The sequence below is a fragment of the Battus philenor genome, unplaced genomic scaffold (genome assembly GCF_028537555.1).
Source record: "Battus philenor isolate CCGP_79_NKW_IND1 unplaced genomic scaffold, ilBatPhil1.0.hap1 SCAF_6, whole genome shotgun sequence".
NCBI lineage: Eukaryota > Metazoa > Arthropoda > Insecta > Lepidoptera > Papilionidae > Battus > Battus philenor.
In genome coordinates, this window is record NW_027181726.1 from 2106310 (window position 1) to 2125258 (window position 18949).

At 33.4% G+C, this 18949-nt stretch overlaps 2 protein-coding genes across 2 annotated transcripts in view; both read right to left on the bottom strand.

The window, feature by feature from the left end:
* The window catches only part of hob (hobbit), a 40353-nt gene extending 26355 nt beyond the window's left edge, over positions 1-13998 (bottom strand). The window contains exons 1-13 of the mRNA XM_068773529.1: positions 13868-13998; positions 13074-13200; positions 9952-10245; positions 9426-9677; positions 8701-8865; positions 8478-8555; positions 7362-7508; positions 6408-6549; positions 4684-4857; positions 3386-3576; positions 2497-2806; positions 1214-1564; positions 592-781 (exon numbers count right to left, since the gene is read on the bottom strand). Coding sequence (XP_068629630.1) covers positions 592-781; positions 1214-1564; positions 2497-2806; positions 3386-3576; positions 4684-4857; positions 6408-6549; positions 7362-7508; positions 8478-8555; positions 8701-8865; positions 9426-9677; positions 9952-10245; positions 13074-13200; positions 13868-13932 — 2486 coding nt within the window. The 5' untranslated portion in view covers positions 13933-13998. The remainder of the gene's footprint in view (positions 1-591; positions 782-1213; positions 1565-2496; positions 2807-3385; positions 3577-4683; positions 4858-6407; positions 6550-7361; positions 7509-8477; positions 8556-8700; positions 8866-9425; positions 9678-9951; positions 10246-13073; positions 13201-13867) is intronic.
* A 1695-nt stretch (positions 13999-15693) lies between these two features.
* On the bottom strand, positions 15694-18026 carry LOC137930306 (FAST kinase domain-containing protein 5, mitochondrial-like). The gene is made up of 3 exons (XM_068773535.1): positions 16246-18026; positions 15863-16077; positions 15694-15786 (listed from the first exon to the last, which is right to left on the bottom strand). Exons 1-3 carry the CDS (start codon positions 17855-17857, stop codon positions 15694-15696), a joined length of 1920 nt encoding a protein of 639 aa, XP_068629636.1. The 5' UTR covers positions 17858-18026.
* Between the last annotated feature and the right edge of the window lie 923 nt (positions 18027-18949).

Sequence of the window (18949 nt, forward strand, 5' to 3'; positions counted from 1 at the left end):
GGGTGAAACACGATTAGAGTGAATTAACGGTGGTAGTTGTGTATTTCGCATTGTTTGCCGCACGCACATTTATCAGCCGTCTGGCGGACGGTACACTTTATTGCACAACTACTGCTGCATAGCCGAAGTAGCTATATAAGTCCTTTTCTTACTTAAGATGGACTCGCAAAGTAACGCCTGAATCTATTAGACACAATGATTACGTTGGAATAGGCTCACTCGATGTTTGGCACTCGTCGATGTAACATCTCCTGAGGATGCCCCGTGGAGGGGTGAAAACCTTGTAGAATCAATTAATAGGTGGTAGTTGTGTTTCGCATCGTTTACCGAACGCGCATTTATCAGCGGGCTGGCGAGCGGTGCACTTCATTGCACGACTACTGCTGCATAGCGGAAATAGCTATATATTAGTCCCTTTCTTAAATATAAATATATTAAAAGGTTTGCGATAGGGCCAAAAGGTTATAGAGTGGCGTTCACTAGGAGGACAGATGATATAGTTAAGGCTGCGAGAAGACGCTGGTCTTTGGGGGAAACCTATTCCTTGCTTCCAGGACATGAAAAAAAGAAAATGCGTAAAGTCACACATACCAAACTTTATTCCAGGCCAACAAGAAGCCCTCGTTTGCACGCCGCTCGACTCGAACATCCGGGTCGTCGAGCGCGCGCTCCTGACTGTATCCGTCTACGGTCACCACTTCATCACCGTTCAATATCATCTTCAGCTGCCCCCACACTATCGACAGGCCGCCTTCCTGTTCATACCCCACCGTCATGTCGTCTATAAGCACAAAACAATTTACAAATACATCAATATATACCACTATGACAATAGAAAAATTATATAATTATTGATTTCACTAATGCTCCACATAGCGCCATCTATTGACTTTTCAAGATACTTATAGTCAAGTGCTCATAGCAAGATACTATGTGTTATTGCCAAATATATGACAAAGATTTACTTAATATTAATACCAACATATAACAAGTAAAAAGAAACAAATTAATCCCCAAACCTAAATGGCCAAACTCAATGCTTTATTCTTTCTTTTAAGTCTTAATGTAGTTGCAATATTTAACTAATATAAAAAGCTTATATGAAATACAAAAAATAATTTTAAAAAAATTTAAAAATATATTCTTATTAGATCTTAACCTCCTTATTTAGTTTATAAATTAGGTAAATAAAATACTATAATGTATTTCATACCTGTGGCAAAGAGCATATTATTCTCTTCCGATAAAAGCAGAACTAGATTTGTATCGCCTTTGAATGAAACCCTCCAATCAAGTACTCTCTTGTTTTTCTCTCTTACTTCCGCCATCTCAATTTTTCTCATTTTTATTTCTTTAACCTCTCTCCTGAACTCTTTGACATCTCTAACGAAAGTCAAAATTTTCAAATGCATGTTTGCGCTCCATTCAAAGTCGACAGTTTCTAGGAATTGGAAATCTAGAAGAGCTGAATTCTTCTCCTTGGAGGGTACGTATTCGATTCTGACCAAGCGTACGTGGAAGAAGGTTGACACTATTTCATCTGATCTTTGGCATTGCACATTCCCTGAAAAGGAGATAATGTTAGATAAATTAACATTTTTAAACATCACAATCGATCATATACCTTTGTTTTATTTAACTCTGGACCAACTAAAGGTTACCTTTAAGAATTAGCTATTTACAATTAGACCGCCACTATATACTTTATTTATTTAAATGTTCTACAATAAAGTATATTGTACTAGCTGTATTCTGCGCGTTCCTACAGCACCAACTAAAATAAATTTAAAGAACATTACGCAAATATTCAATTAATTTTGAGTCATTTTGTGCTGCTTTTAAGTTCTGTGGGGTTCAAAATGTTTCTTGTTTTTCGATCTGGTGCGTAAACAAATAAATGAAAAGGTTTTCTGTAGCTGGCAGGCCTCATAAAGCTGCTCATGTGAGAAGCATGGATTCTCAAAATTAATCCACACACTTGCAACGCATCGGGAACGGCAAACATTTGAATTCGAATGGCATATCTATCAGTTTTGATACAAGTTTAGAAAAAATATCTGTGGTATTTTGTAACAGACGTTATATATTTTGAATCTATATAAATTAAAATCACCCGCCAAATCTGTTACTATGATCCAAACTCGAAAAAGGTTCTACTATTTTTTTACATCTATATTAAAGCACTTAAAATGTTCTTATGGAAACAAAAATCGAGAAATTGCGAGAAAAAAATGTACAACACTTCCAGTATCTCATATTTAAGCTTGATAAAGATATTTATTTAACTACTGAATCAAAGAAATTCTTGAAGTTGATTATCAAAAATTTACCATTCAAGTTTATTAAAATCTCTACTAAGATCAGAGAGAGTTTGGAATCGTCGTAGCGTGGCTTGAAGGATGCCATTATAAATCTTTTAAATTTGATCCTACACTATACAAGTTAAAATTTACATATACATATGAATAAATGAAAATAAATTAACAAGAAACTTACCCTTATATGGTACCATTTCGACTACTTTTAACCCAGACACCAAAGCACCAGATTTATGGACAGTCTTCTCCAAGGTCACCGCATCAATTCTCGTCATCAGACATATCTCATCGCTTACTATGAGGAACAGGTTGATGTGAGACAGTGCGACGTTCACAGATATATTAGCCGGAGACTCTTCCACAGGTTCAGGGGGAGGCTTCGGTTTAACTGTAGTTCTGTAGTCGTCCAAACACTCCACTAACGATATCACAGTTTCAGCTATCTGCTTACTCCATTCTAAACGGAGACAGTCCATCATTGCCTCAACCTTAAATTAAACAAAGTAGTACATTAGTAATGTATTTGTTAATTATTCATCACCACCATCTTCACTATTATATCAGCTTCTGCCAAAGATCGTCACGATGACCGGTCATGTGCTGCCCGCACCCAGCTACTTTATTTTGACGGTTTACCTAGCGGGGCTTACCCACGCCGCGTATACCGGCTCCTGGTTGAGAATCTTTCGACTCCAACGACATCGGTTACACGAACAGTCTCTACTAGCACTACTGACAAGCAATTCTCCGAGCTACATCTGTGATAGATTCTTCTGCAGATCTCCATTCTCAAAAGCTTCGAACAAAGCTTTGACATTGAACGTTCTTATTTAATAATACTATCACGGCTAATTAATATCTCATTATTATATTAGAATATACACTATACGGTGTAAGAGAACAACTTTAAGTGATTATCTTGATTGCTTCAGGAGGGTTTATTACTGATAATAATTGTGATGAGTAATTCATACCCTTTGATGGGTAATTGTGAACGATGGTGGAAATTAAATGTACGAAATAAACTGTACATGCATGAAGGAGTACAAGTTTTTTGAGTTATGTACCTTGCAGTCACGGGGACCATGACTACCGCACTTTACGAGCGCGACGGCTAGCAGGGCGGAGCGCCAGGAGTGGTGGCGGCGCGGCGGAGGCTCGCGTGCACCGCCCGCCCAGCCTGCGTCTACCAGCAGCTCGGCGCTCCAATGTCGTGCGCCCACCACTAGCGCCGCCACGCGGGACTTGTAAGCCTCCTCTGAAACCGTTCCATTCATGTACACAACCTTATGATTTTTTTTATCTAGTAAAAGATCTTTCACTGCAACTTCAACAACGTCCTGACACCTTGACAATGTCGTTGCTCCACCTACTGGAGAGACCTACGTGAGAAAATTTCGACCCCAACAGCCTTCGGTTGCACGATCAATGTGCCCATCCTATGGCGACATGGTATTCTAATGTTCGAAAATGTATATAAACTTAGATGAAGAGTAGCTCTTTTCGTTTTTTGGCGGTTATTGTAAAGAAAAAATTTGGCGAGAGATTATTTTTTATTACAACCACAGAGTAGATTAAAACTGTAACATAGGGCATCAATCTAATTTAAAAAAAAAACTACATGCTGGAATATTCGTATAACAATGAAAATGTTAAAAATATCAGGTTTTGTATTTTACAAAAAACAAAATTTATTTTTGTAGACATTAAATCAACTTTTTCACAACGATATTTGCACTGAGCACAAGGTCTGTAATATATTTTGATTAACGATAATAACCTAGAAAGTCTTGTCTTCACAGGTAACAGATGGTGAAATTTATGAAAGCTTTTCATCAAATAGCTAGGACAAACAGATATGGTTGTTCAACATCTGTATTGAAAGCCAGTATTTATTAGTCCCAATTAAATCAGACTTTCCTTATTTCATAAGACAATATATGTAACCTTATAAGGATATAGTACATTCGCGGTGATTCGGTGGACACTGCGTCTACCAGCTGGTGTTATGATGATGGTGATGATATACCTCTAAGTAAGAAAAAAACCAATACATAGCCACTTCCGCGCATGCAGTGGCGGTCGTGCAACAAAGTGCACCGCCCGTCAGCCCGCTGATAAATGCGCAAGCGGCAAACAATGCGAATTACACAACTGCCACCATTAAATCACTCAACACATGTTTCACTCCTTCACAGGGCATCTTCAAGAGTTATGTTACACCGACTAGTGCCAAACACAGAGTGTCGCTAATGTGTGAGTGTGAATTTGTTGCACGACTTCCGCGGAAGTGGCCAAAAATTGGTCCTTTTCTTACTTAGGATGGACTTCCGCAATATAACGCCTGATTCTATAAAAGATATACCTCTAGTCTCGAGCAGCTGATCGAGTTTGACTTTGAGACCCCCGCAGCCGGCGGAGAGACAAGGACCACGAGCGCGACGACGTGCTTGCAGCGTCACGGCGCGTAATTCCGCGCAGCCTTGCACCACGCAACTGCGCAGCGCCGCCTGCAGCCAAGCAGCCTCGCCCGCCCCCGCTGCGCGACATAACCACTCTAATTACTATTCATATAAGATTACAGAAGATCCGCATTTGATAGAAACTTGAATCAACAATCAATCACATTAATCACCCCTATAAGGCATCCTTGAACTTAAAGGCACTAAAATTCCAAATGCGTCCTGAGAAGAAACCCACGACAAATTTAATTGTTTTTTTTTGTCACCCCATTATTTTCCTTTTCAAGGATGTAAAAAACAAGTTTCAGGCATGAACAAAGTTAATTAAGTCGACCATTTTAATTTATCGCTTTTACGTCGTTCTATATAAAGCAACTTAATAAAGTTTCAAATCAAATAAAACACTGCTCTGTACGTGTGTATTCTATACGTGTGGACAGTCACAGTGTAAATATACAGCCTTAGAACATTAAAGAATTCATTTATTCTTACAATGTAAATTCATAATGGTTGAGTGGTTTTATCACGAAGGTGTGGTGGACAAAGTATAACACTAAGATAAAAGTGAGAACGTAAAGACTTACAAAATATATTGTGACAACCGCCCAAATATCTAACAGACCGCTGGGAACAAAGGGTGAATACCACCAACGAGCCTATCGGGGCTGACGGCGCGATAACAAAAGGTTCAGTTGGGGTTATTAAGGCAAAGCAGTTATGTGGACTCCATTATGCTTTCCTTGCATTTATTGCATCTTACTGTAACTGGCAGCTAATAGAGAGTGAGATGAAATAAAGTACGGACTCCAATAGAGGTTAGTGCTTTAAAGGTTTAGTTTCTTTACCTTGCGTTCCCTCGTCGAAGCGTCTAGAAATTACCAGCCAGTGGGTCTCGAGGAAGATGAAGAGTTTTCGTTAGATTAGCGATAGAAAGCGATAACAATGCGATAGTCGGCACTTTACTGGGTATCGAAGTGAAGCAATGTTCGCGGAGTTACAGTCTAGTGTTCGCTTAGTTACAAAAATGAACGCAAATAGTGAATATTCATCTATTGCCATGCTTAAATTCGGGACTGTGAAATAATGTTAGTGAGACCGGAAAGTAATGTCGCTTTCTTAAGTTAAATTAACACGACTACATTTTTAACATTTTTTATTTCTAATCAACAATATATACACCTTCGTTATCAACAACCTATTGCCATCCAGTATACAAATTTTCAATGCTGGAGCGGTAAAAATCAATCGGTTTTTCGCTAAATATGCAGGTAGAAACGACATTTATGTCCGGTCCATCTAAATCAACCAATCTTTTGGGCATGTAACATTTCAAAATTAAATCTCAATTCTTTTTTATGGAAAAACTTAAAACGCAAATATTAAAATTACTTGATTTTTCTAACGTCAATTTCAGATAGTGTCACAACACTACTTATATAAACTGGCAACTCACGTAATATCAATTTTGTCGTGCAGATTAAAAATCGGTCATTATAGATGCAAAAGGTTTGTAGGTTTCTAATATTCTAACAAACATTATATCTTAGTTATAAATTTATCTATACTATCGACATTGATCCACTAAGATATCCATATGTAGTGTCTTGACCCAGGAATCCATACTTACAAGTGTCTTCTTGGATCTGCATGGGTATAGTCCTCTTGCTCCTGTCCACGGTGGAGAGATACCACTGGAACATATCCTCGTGAGTGTAGGAGATATTGAGCGTGCTGATTATCAGGTACAAATTCAGCACCCCCTTCTCCAACTACAAAAAAAATATAACGAATCAATTAATTTTTATTTTTGTATTAGTTGTTTAAGAATAAACATGTTCTACATCCAAACTGAAATAAAAATGCTATTTTGTTAAGTAAAACGATTGGCCGAAATAGTACTCACTATTATGCTGAATGGCGTTTTATACCTGTATGTTTATATGTATATATATATATATATATATATATATATATATATATATATATATGTATATATATATATATATATATATATATATATATATATATGTGTGTGTGTGTGTATATATAAATATATATATATATATATGTATACATAGGGTGATTGATTATTGGTATAAAAGCCATTTTTGCTGACACATAAACTACATTTACCGCTTTGAAACCTTCACACCTATAACGAATCATACTATATACATATTATATATATTCTATGCTATATATGCTATGTTTAATATCATATACGATTTAATTACTGATCTTCTTTACGCTTGGGTCATAAACTTCTGATAAGAAAGGCTACACTTTTTTTACTTTTAACACTTGCGTGCATCAAGATATAAATGCATATGTATACGATACACTTTCGCTTTATCATCGATAATATTATGTAATTAGTTCTTCTGTAATGGTACCGTTCAACCAAAAAAATAAAAGCACACGCTAGCTCATGTTCCAAACCCGACCTAAATAAAGAATATTCCAGAACAAATATAAATGGTGTCATTAATCAGCTGAAGTTATATCAATAAATCCCAAGCTATATCACATAAAACACACATCACAATAAAGCAGGATTTCTGGTCAATTATAAGCAACCAACCTTGGCATCCAGCTTTAATTTGTTCAAGAACAGCAGCGTGTGTTGTTCTGAGATGACCTGCAGCTGGTCGGCCTGGAAGGCCACGTACACCTGCGGCACACCCGATTCCCCTCCCTCCACCTGCGCTGCACTGAATCGAGAGTTCACCTGCGATATGCAACACTTGACATTACCTTATCTAACATCATTTCCAAGATATTTTTTGAACACCGTTAAGACGAAAATCTAAATTAATTATAAAAATTACTTAATGATTAGCTAATAACTATTTATTTATTAACACGTTTTTGTACATTATAGACAATAAATAGAGTGGAAAAAAAGAAACGATTCACATGGTATAAAAGGCGGTGCTCGAGTCGATCTCTACAAGACAACCTTTGGATGGAGATGAGACATGAAGGTGAGGGGGCAGTTTTGGATATACGTACATACAAATACATTCATATATACAAACATATATACATACTAGAATGTGTAAGTCATACATATATAGTACATATATGTATTCTATATACATATAAATATTTAAGTGGGAAAGGTATTACATAAATACGACTAATTAAGATATGCTACACAATATCCTATTTTTGATGGGAAGGAAGTGCTCTTTTACCATTTTTTTAATATTTATTAAATGTATTGCTCCATATATCTACGTACATCGCTAGCGCCATCTTTGGTCGGACGCTGATGCAACCTTCTTTGCTATTTAATCATTAAATTTATGTTTGGAAAAGTAAGTTTACCGTTCGCATAAGAACTAGTCGCCTCCTGAAGGTATATGACCGGCAGGGCAGATAGTCAAGCGTTAAGATATCTGTTCTTAGTATCTCTTGTGAGTCTTGTCAATCGAGTTCACTCTCGTTTCACCGCGCACACTATAATCATCTTATGGTATGTGAATGGCAGGACGAGTAGTTAAACGTCATTACATCCATTCTCAAATATCTCATGTGCGTCTTGTATATAGCGCCCTCTTCTGTTATACCGCTCGCATACTAAAGTTGACTTGCAATTGCACGCGTACTATACTAAAATAATAAAGCAATTGTTGCCGTTCCAACTAAATAAGTGTATATGGTTTATGTATAATTAATAAAATATATACTTTACTTGTAAACTTTGCAGGGTTGTTGTAGTGGCCTTGCCTCCGGAATTTATAGCCGTCTTTTCGATTTTTAAACTGAAAATCTGGAAAATAATTATATTTTACTAAATTTTATCACTGAATGTGGTAGCATTGTTATACTTTTCGTTCATATAATTTATTATCCACTAAGGATCAATAATGGAGAAGAATATTTAGAAGCTATAATCACATAGTTTAGCTTACTACCTTTGGTATAATTGGAGAGAGTCGAGGTATCAGCGTGTTGAGGTGATCATGGTCCTCGATAACATGTTTGGGCCTCTGAGGTTTGCTTCTTCTCAACTTCTGTATAAAATGATAGACCTCGTCTTGCAATGATATCGTTGGATTGCTTAATACTGTGTGAATTTTCTGTAAGATCAAAAATACAGCATAAAACTCAAAAAATAAATTGGTAATTTTTTTACTAATATTTTTTTTATGCAACTATAAAGGAAATAGATGAAAAAAAGGTATTTCTCTATCAGAACAATTTTCTTTTATCATACAAACCACAGCATAAATGTAAAAATCTTTAGATTATCTCATTATCAGTAGTCTTGGCGTGTAACACCTAAAAAGAGTTATTTTTGTCAATAAATATTATTTATTACGACATTAAAACAATTAATCAGGTAGGTTTCCAAAAGAACTGGTAGAAAGCGGCCAGCATCCAGAGTTTTACCATGAAGATAACAAGGTCGTCTTTCCTACTTGTGGGAAAAGACCTCCGCTGTGCTAGCAGCTCCGTGATCTCCACTTCAGACCATGAGGCCCCAAGGACCGTCATTACAATTTGCCAATCCTCTGGGTTATGGGCATACTTTCTTGAATATCTCTATTGAGGTTCTGAATACGTCCTGGATTAAAATGGCATCTAACATATTTTTTTTATCCTTTGGTTAGTCACTTTATTATAACAATCTTTGTACCTCAACATTAAGAGGACCGTCCGCCTTAACAGTTCCTTCGATATGGAGACTGCAAGAGGCTTCGAGCAGGCCGTCGGCGCGGCAGGAAAAGCGCAGGCGCAGGAGACTAGCGCAGAAAGCGAGCGCACGCGCAGGTCCGCCCGCCGCCCCGTCAGCACGCACCTCGCCCGCGTGCGCCTCCACTACCCACGGCGACCGCGGGTCACCGTTCACGATAATCAGCGACGCCTCCACCACATGCACCCCCATGAACTATGAAAACAATTTAAAACAATTTTTTTTATCAACATCATGTCATAAGATAGAGCAGAAAGATCTTGTTGAAAACGCAAGTACATAGAGTTCCTTGCAATACCCCACTGAACCACAAGTTATTAATGAACAATTAATTAAACAAATCAAGTGTTTGAGTATTTTTCGTGTATCAAAGATGATATTTAAATTTGTGAGGTATCTAACTTAGTATTCTAGTATCATCTAGTATAAAAATTCTAGTACTCTCCTTATATAATGTTATAAAACTCACCTGAGCGAACATAATCAGACTTGGTGGTAATTTTTTATTTCTAAAATCTAATAGTTTCTTCTGTGTGATTCGTCTAAGTTCTCTATCGAGAGATTCAGCAGTGCCAACATCAGTTCCATCTGATTTAGAGACAGAATTCTGTTTTGATAACAACGGCTTCAGTATTGTCTCAACAACTGCGCTTCTTTTTTCTTCCGAATTGTTTGTTATTTGAATCTTATTAATAACTACGGATACCAGTTTGTTAATTTCAGAGTTGAAAAAACTGCTGCGAAATGACACCTCACCGATGTGCTAAAAAATAATAAATCTTAAGATTACTATTTATTTTTAATTTTTAAGTTTGGGTTTTGTCCATGTGTGGACATATCTACTATTGTGACCATCATAAATAAACGCCATTACCACATTCAAAAATCATTATGATAGTAAGATGATAATCTGCAAAATCATTTGGCCGCTTCCGGCTTAGGGTGCATTCACCCTAACCCTACGAAAACTTACTTTGCACACAAATGCTTGTGTTTCTAATATTTTGACCTTGTACTGTCGAAGTCATACGAAACTTGAAGAATTTTTATTTATTATATTTTATAGTATAGCAAAACTAAACTTTTATTTTTAATAAAAGGCTGTATCATATATAATCTAAAGCCAAAATATCGACATTTATTATTTGAAAATATAGCAATTAGCGATTAGCAACATACATAAAGTTAGCACTAGATGTATAAATATGTATAATATATCTTATAATAGGTTTCATATATTAATAACTCTTTTGTGAGCAACTGTGTATAGCGTTACAATATATATCATCTCTAAATAATATTTAAATAAATTAAACTTCATTAAATAAATTCTTGTAAAGTACTGTTATAGTGTAGAATTTTGAAAATGATAACAATGCTTGAAAGATTATTGTTCTACTCCTGTATCAAAAATATTTAAAGTGACCACAAAAGAACACTTCTGAGTTTGTTGTGGCATTTGGAACCCACAGAGCTTTAAGTTTAATTAAGCAAATTGAGATTTGAACATCCTTCTCATGTGGTTGGTTTGTGCTATGTTGATAATAACACATTAAAGGCGGAGAATCTTGAAGAAAGTATGCTAGGTAACGCAGCGACCACCACGCCTCGTTTTTTGTCTTAGAGCGGGTGATATTTTGTATAATCATAAATAAATTTTGACTTTAAAAAGTTTATTTAAACCTAAAAGTATAATGTAAGAAATATTATAAATGAACTAAACACTAATTACAAAAAATGTTTTAAAGTACATGTTAATGAGAAGAATCTAGAAGTTTTTATTAGCGTGATAATGTTGATAACTCGCCTCGGTGAAGAGGTGCATTACAAGACTCTCAATTTGCTTTTTTCGTGTTCTGCACAAACCAAACAGTTATGTTAGATATATACTTTTATCCTTTATTATCTATCCGAATTAAGTTGGGCTTTTTGATGTCTAGTAAAAGATGTCGAGGTGGATCATTATTATACTGTGGAGTTAGTGGTCCAAAGTTCAATGAACCGATTTGTGAGATAAATAGTATTACTACTATTCCCGCCTTTAATGTGATATTATAAATAAATGAAACAATATTAACTTAAGTTGAGGAATGTTTAACATGGGACAAGGGTGGGACATATAATTTTTCTATCATTAAAATTATTGTGAAAACAATTCCACCGCTTTGGAAATATCTGCTCTGGGCAGTCATACCATCCCAAAAATATTAGTATACAGCATTCTGATTTACTATTGTACCAAAGCAAATTCAGAAGTTCAGTCAGTTTAAATATTTTATATTTTGTACAAACATTTTGAAAACTTGAATAAGTCAAAGTAAAACCAAAATTGAATGTCTGTCAGTAGCCTATAACACATAACACACTTAAAATGATGCTATATTTTTTTTAGATGTAGTGAAAATAAAAAAAATTCATCAAATGTCATTGGAAAACTGAGGATAAACAAAATGTTATCATTTCATAGCTATGAGGTAAACTGCAGAATGTTATTATAAACAGAACAATAATGGAATAATTTAAATTATTTACCTCTTATGTCACTTAAGAATTTCTTGTAATCTTGTATCATACATATGTTTAAATGCCATTTGATGCATATTATTTTTAGATGATTTAAAAAGAATTAAAAAAAAACTATTTATATCCAGCAAGTATGTTGAGTATATAACTTTATTAGTATCATATAGAAATATGAAATTTAACCTGAGATCATTAACATTTTTTTTGTTATTTTGTACGTCATTACTCAAATATTTCATTTTAATGTAAAATGAAGAATGAAGCTGTGTATATACACCCAGGATATAGTGGCAAGGAAAATTGAGTGTAAATATGCCCTTATGATGCAAATGGATTACCCAAGAATATTCAACTGACTAATAAATGATCAACCTTGCCTTATGAGATTCATACTTTGGTTAATGTTAAAATTATTACAGATATGTCTACAATAATGCATATATTTACCATATTACTGTACTGAGAGATATAACTGTAGCGCTGATTTAATATAGTTTTGCAATAAAAATAACTATATGTAAAAGAATTAAGTAAATAATATTATAAATAGGGGGACAGGAAAGTAATGATGTTTCTGTCAACATATTTTACAGAATAACTTGAAAATTTGTATACTAGATGGCAAAAGGTTGTTGACAACAAAGGTGAATATACTGTTGATTAGATATAAAAACTGGTTAAAAATATAATTATGTGAATTAAACTTAAGAAAGCAACATTACTTTCCGGTCCCCCTAATATTTTTGATAGTTTTAATGCTGAAAGCCGTGTTATAATTTTGTGTTGTAGCCTAATATGTTAGGTATGTCAAAATTCATTTAAAACAATATAGCTTTTTGTTTTTTTTCTTTGCTGTATAAATTTTATTTACATGTAATTGACCTAAAATCATATGTAAATGTTTTAATAAAATTTAAACATATTTATATCTCTTTACTATTATTTTATTTAGACATTACAATTTATATATTATAAGAAATTAGTAGACATGTTTGTGCATATATTAAAGTACTTTTTCTTAACTACAATTAAATAAAAAACATATATTCATAATAAAATGTAACTTACAATAGAATATCCATCTTTAGAAAGGCTCACATCCCGCAGGATAAGCTTAGGCACTGCTATTCTGCCTATTTTCAACTTTATATGATATTTCCTCTTGAATAGCCATGCTAATAAAGTAGGGAGTAACCTAAAACAAATATCCTTTAAGTGAAAACATTCATTTTATATAAAAATAAAGTAATTTAGTAAATATACATATAAGCAGTCACACTTATTCTTATAAGGAAAAAATAAACAATACAATTCTCTGTGATTTAATTGTAATGACAAATGCTATTTATTTTCTGGATTAAAGCTTTAGAGACATCTACAGTGAGAAAGCTACTTTTACTGTTATTAAATATTTCACCTTAACTTTAATGGCCGAATAACCTCTAGCGTAACTTCAATAATTACAGATAATTCGAAAAAAATATTTCTCTAATTTACCCTACTAGCAGACTTACTACTTCACTAATAAATAATATATTTTTTTTAAATAACATCAGTTTTTTTTTTATTTACAATGTTTGACATAATACAAAACAATATTTTTATATCACACTAGCTAAATTTAATTTTATAATGTCTAATAGTAACAATGATGGGCATAATATCGCTAAACAAAGTTAATATATTCAAAATATTGTATCCTTACTTATAAAATGTACAATATAAAGCATCATATGAACATTTTAATAAGTAAAAAAAGAAATAACCATGTATTACATACTTAACGAGTACTATCAAGTAAATATAACATAATTCCCTGTGTCGGTATAAACAAACAACATACGAAAACAAAATTCTCTTACCATGAAACACAAATGTAAATAGCCAACACGATAAATAAAAATATAAGTAGAGCGCTCATCTTCATATATTTATACCATTTCTCCTATTATATACCGTAACATCTGATTAGATGCAAACAATAATACATCTTCAAACTAAAATATTGATAACCTTAAAAAATATATACTACAAACTTTCACCAATGACATTTGTACGGGTGACATTGACAGTAAAGGATATATTTCCGTTCTTCGGTCAATTAACGATAATGCTACCGACAATTATTATGTATTTTATTTATATATTAAAAGATTATACTATTTAGTAACACTGATAATTCGAACTGAGGTTGCTTGAATATATATAACAGCAATATTAATTTCTGTAAGTAAGCAAGCAAGCTTAGGCAGTGTTTGCAATTCTCTAACTTCACTTATGGGATAGAAGTAGGTCAGAGAGTTTCCAATTGGATTAGTCCCAGGTTTTATGCTTTGGGGCGCCTCAAAGCATAAAATGCTCTCGTGTATAGCCAAGAATCCTTTATAGCGCGTCACCATTCTAGTTCTTTTTTTACTGAAATTACTAAAAATTTGGATTCGTGGCGATTTTTTTCGTTACTGTAGCACTAACTTGTTGAATATATAGATCTAGAGTTTGATCATATATAATTTTTCGTCTTATATTATGGTAGGTACATCTTAAAATAAATTGTGTAAACGCATCGATTAAAAATGTATTTAAAATTTTCAAAAGTCATATAAACCCAGAAGTCAACATTATATATGACAGAAACACCGTAGCTAGCTTGCCGGGCATCTTTAATATGTCGATCTCTCATAAACATGTAAGAAAAGTAATGGTAACGTTTTAGGTCCTAAATAAAATTTTTTTTTAGACGTCCAATAAGAAATACTCCAAGATTTACCATAAGCTAACTAGATATTACAAAAAACAAAATGTATGATATAGGCCTGTATCAATATCCTGAAAAATAACTACAAGATCTCGTCTTCTAATGATGATAAATGGTTTGTGCTTACAACAGACATGGTTAATAATATATGATTAAAAAAAATAATCTTCATGGTATTTTTCGCATTCATATAGACTGTTAGAAAAAAAAATTAACATAATTGTAGCTTACAAGCTAATGCCAGAATTCTGATAGGATATTCAAACGTAACGTAATGGCAACTTATTGAAAGTATTGGGAAAGTTTTAAGAATAGACTCTTAATTATTGACAACGGAATAATACGTCATCCTGACAAGTTTTTAATTATTATTAATAGTACTTTAATTTTTTTCCATTTTAAGAACCCCAAATAGAAAATACGTCATCTCGTCACGTACCTTTACGGCTATACTAATCCATCAGGCGGGCTCAATGTGGATTCATAAATACCGCATGATTCGAAATTGGAAAAAAATGTCGCGTTATACTTTTAGAAACTAAACGTTTTTTTAGAGACATGATACGTCAATTTGTATATTTTGCGACGAGATAACGCTCTACGAAGCCGAAATTAACCGATTTTCTCTTTCCAAAGGTAGATGTGCAATATTTATCGCCGGGTACTGTAGGCAGCCTATTCATACCGATGTAATATTTTGTGCTTGCCACAATTGTGTGGTACAAAATGAGGTGCTTTCCTCATGTAAGCACCTTTAAACACACGGTTTCTTGTGCAAATTCACTGCATATTTGAAATCAAACTAAGTAATGTTTGTACAGTATTGTTTAGTGACAGCAAAGGGCTTGTTAGTGATATCCACCTGGACACTCATACATATGTAATTTTGGCGTATTTTAAATAAAATTATCGTTTACTTCAAAAAAATATCTTTTATTTATTTTTAACAGCTTTATTAATCAAGTCATTTAGATATTGCAATTTTGCATCATTAGTTTCACACCTCGCTAATATTTCCGGTATCACCTGGAAACAATTCCACATATTATGAGCATAAAAAATATTTAAAAAAAAATCCTAGATTTATGCCATAAGCACTTACCAGTTCGGCACAGAATCCCAAGGTTTTAAGCTCTCTGATTTTACTACTGTATTGACCACTTGGTATATTAGTATTACGGATAAGACAATTTCTTCCACCAATTACTAGAACAATCCATGTTTTACTATCCGGGGGACTCCATAGCAGTCCATTATTGTTAATGGCATCTCTCACAGAAACTGCCGAACCTTTACTGTCATTGCATAATATAATATCTGCAATAAGAATGTATATAGTGAATTGATATATCATCCAGCATTTGATTTGGTATGACCAATTTTTTACTTTTTTATATGGTTCTGAATAGAGTATTTCTAATATGCCATATCAAATGCCGGTTAATATACTAAATATTAAAATAAAAGGTAAAACTTAAAAACAACCTCCTCTTGGATGATGACTAATAACATGGCCACCAGTTACATAGCCTGAACCTCTGGATTCATTCAAGATGTCGAAAACATCCAAAAAGATTCTCTCTATGGTATTGAATTTCTTCTGAAATTTTTCATCAGGTAAAAAATATGTGTATTTTTTTGCCAATAAAACTGCTTCTTTATCACTAAGCGGGCTAATGTTAGAGTCTTTAAAAAATATTGTTGCAATATTATGCAGAGTTAAAATTTCTCTTCCGTATGTAACACAGTATTTTCCATATGTTTTTTCCAAAAATATGGGATCGAGCACCTTTTTTATTAATTCCTGATCATATAGTCCCAAGAGACCCAGATTGGCAATGCCACAAGCAAATGATCTTCCATGGTAATTAATTTCAGGCTCTCTTTCAGGTTTTTTAAATTCTTTAATGATATTAGAAAATAAATCTTTACAATTAGGTTTATAATTAAGTGTACCAAAAATTAAAGCTAATCTCTCTAAATCTTTTATTCTTGCTTCTGACATAGATGCATTAATCTTATCAGCTATGGCATTGAGACAACCTTTGTGTAGTGTTGATGTAGATGTTCCAAGTAGCCCTAAATGCACATTACAGAGCACAGATAATCTAGGTATCTCACTATGTAATTTATCTAGTAAATTGTATATAGTATCATCTGTTCCATATTTTACTGAATAGTGGATAATAGAAAGTAAAGCTATTAGTGAAATTTCATGTATTTGTGAGGAGTTCTCTTTCATTTTATTTATTATATTTTCAACAAAATTAATATTTCTTATAGGTGTTTTACCTTTAAAGAAACCCATTGATATTATTGCAAGTTCATCAATGGTAAATTTATCAAAGTTCTCACTAATACAGACTTCAAAATTGTGTACATTATCAGGAGAATATTTTCGAACACCAATAAAAAACATACACTGAACAAGCTGTGCAGGTGTTAAGTGCTTAGCCTTTGATGCGAGTCTCAGTAAACATTTATGGGGAAAATCACTCACCCTTATAATGTTTAGCATATAGAAAAGAGTCACAAACATCAACATCTCATCATAAGTCCAATGTTTTAATCTTTTTAAACATTCATCTTCAAGTGCTACCCAAACTTCAATAAAATTTCTAGTTCTATTATATTTTACCTGAGGCCAATTTAATAGAGAGTAGAATACAGATTTTAATTCCTCATCGCTAGCATCTGCCAAGTTATCTGTCAAATTGTCAATAAAATCATCAAAGATTTTATTGGATATACAAAGATTTTGTTCAGAGCACACTTGGCCCAGAAGAGGAAAAGTCTCAAAAATCTTTTTAGGTTTTTCTTGTGACCAATTTTGTGATAACAAGTCTTGTAAAGAGTGTACTGATGAAGATCTCATTTTATCATCAAAATTAATCTTTAGTGCATAACCTTTATTTTCCATGATGCTGTAAGCATAATTGTACTCGTGTTCCATATGCATTTTCACGCAAAATTTTGAACTACTATATAAATATCTCCTCTGGCTAAATATTACATTATTACGCTTATCTACTACATTCTTCACTTGGTTACGATAATTTGAGTGCAGCAAATGCCGCAGTAATTTGTAAAAGCCCATTGTAAATATAATTTATGGCTTTTGTATTCACCAATTTTAAGATTTATTAACGTAAGACTAGTGAAAAAAGTGTCTTAGGTCTGGTAAATGTTATTAAGGTATTGATAACTCTGAACTCCATATGATTAACATGTAAAAAGTAACAATTTCATATGACTTTAATTGACACCTTTCATTTATTTTTTAACTAATAATGCAATACTTCGATGAGGAACAGTGATAAAATAATGTTTACTATACAAGCACAATTTGACAATAAGTCATCTTTGACAATGACAGATATATTTTTTAAAGTATTACCAATAATGACTGCAAGAATCCTTGCTTTTAAACATAATTAACATTTAACATAATCTCTTTACACCTACTCAGCAGGAGAGTTTACTCGAGAACCTTAGCAAAATAAACAATAGGTTATTCAAGATAAGTTCACTGGCATAGCCACTGATACGAAACATCGTCAAGTTATATCGATGAGGGTGAAATATATATATATATATACATATAACTATTAATTCACTAATTCATATCTATTTATTTAATGGAGTTAACGTGGATACCCGTAGCGCTTTGTCCAGCTTCATTGAGATTGACTTCGCGGGACAACGAACTAAAAGCCAGGTCACGAGCTAATCTTGTCTGTTCAAGGTTGCCGGACAACAACAACAGCTGAATTAATTTTAAAAAGCGCTGACCTCTCTGTAGGACCTAGTGTTACACCCGCATTTTAACACGGTTTTCTCCCAACTATGATATTGATTCAACTAGAGGTCTTTACAGAAAAGGTTCACATTTTTCAAAAATGGTTTTTTGATATCAATTACTCCATAAAAGACGTTAAGAGAAACTTTTTTTTTAATTTATTAGCTCTTTTTATCCTCTTTGGTTTAGACTAGCAAAATCCTGCTCAAGCATGCTATTGTTGTGCTTCCCCATTTCAGACATTAGATGGATGTCCATTTGCTCAGTAATAATTTTGATAATGAAATTTTTGGTGATAGTAGTAATACACGCCGCGTCACAGGATATTCTTGTAAAAAAACTTTCACAACAGCCATTTAATTCAAATAAAAATGTAAGTTGATAACTAAT

Coding starts and splice junctions, on each gene's coding strand:
- LOC137930306 (XM_068773535.1), bottom strand. CDS start 17,857: ATGGGCTTTTACAAATTACTGCGGCATTTGCTGCACTCAAATTATCGT. Junction 16,078..16,245: donor TAGTCATCATCCAAGAGGAG/GTTGTTTTTAAG, acceptor TTCTTATTGCAG/ATATTATATTATGCAATGAC. Junction 15,787..15,862: donor TGGGATTCTGTGCCGAACTG/GTAAGTGCTTAT, acceptor AATTGTTTCCAG/GTGATACCGGAAATATTAGC.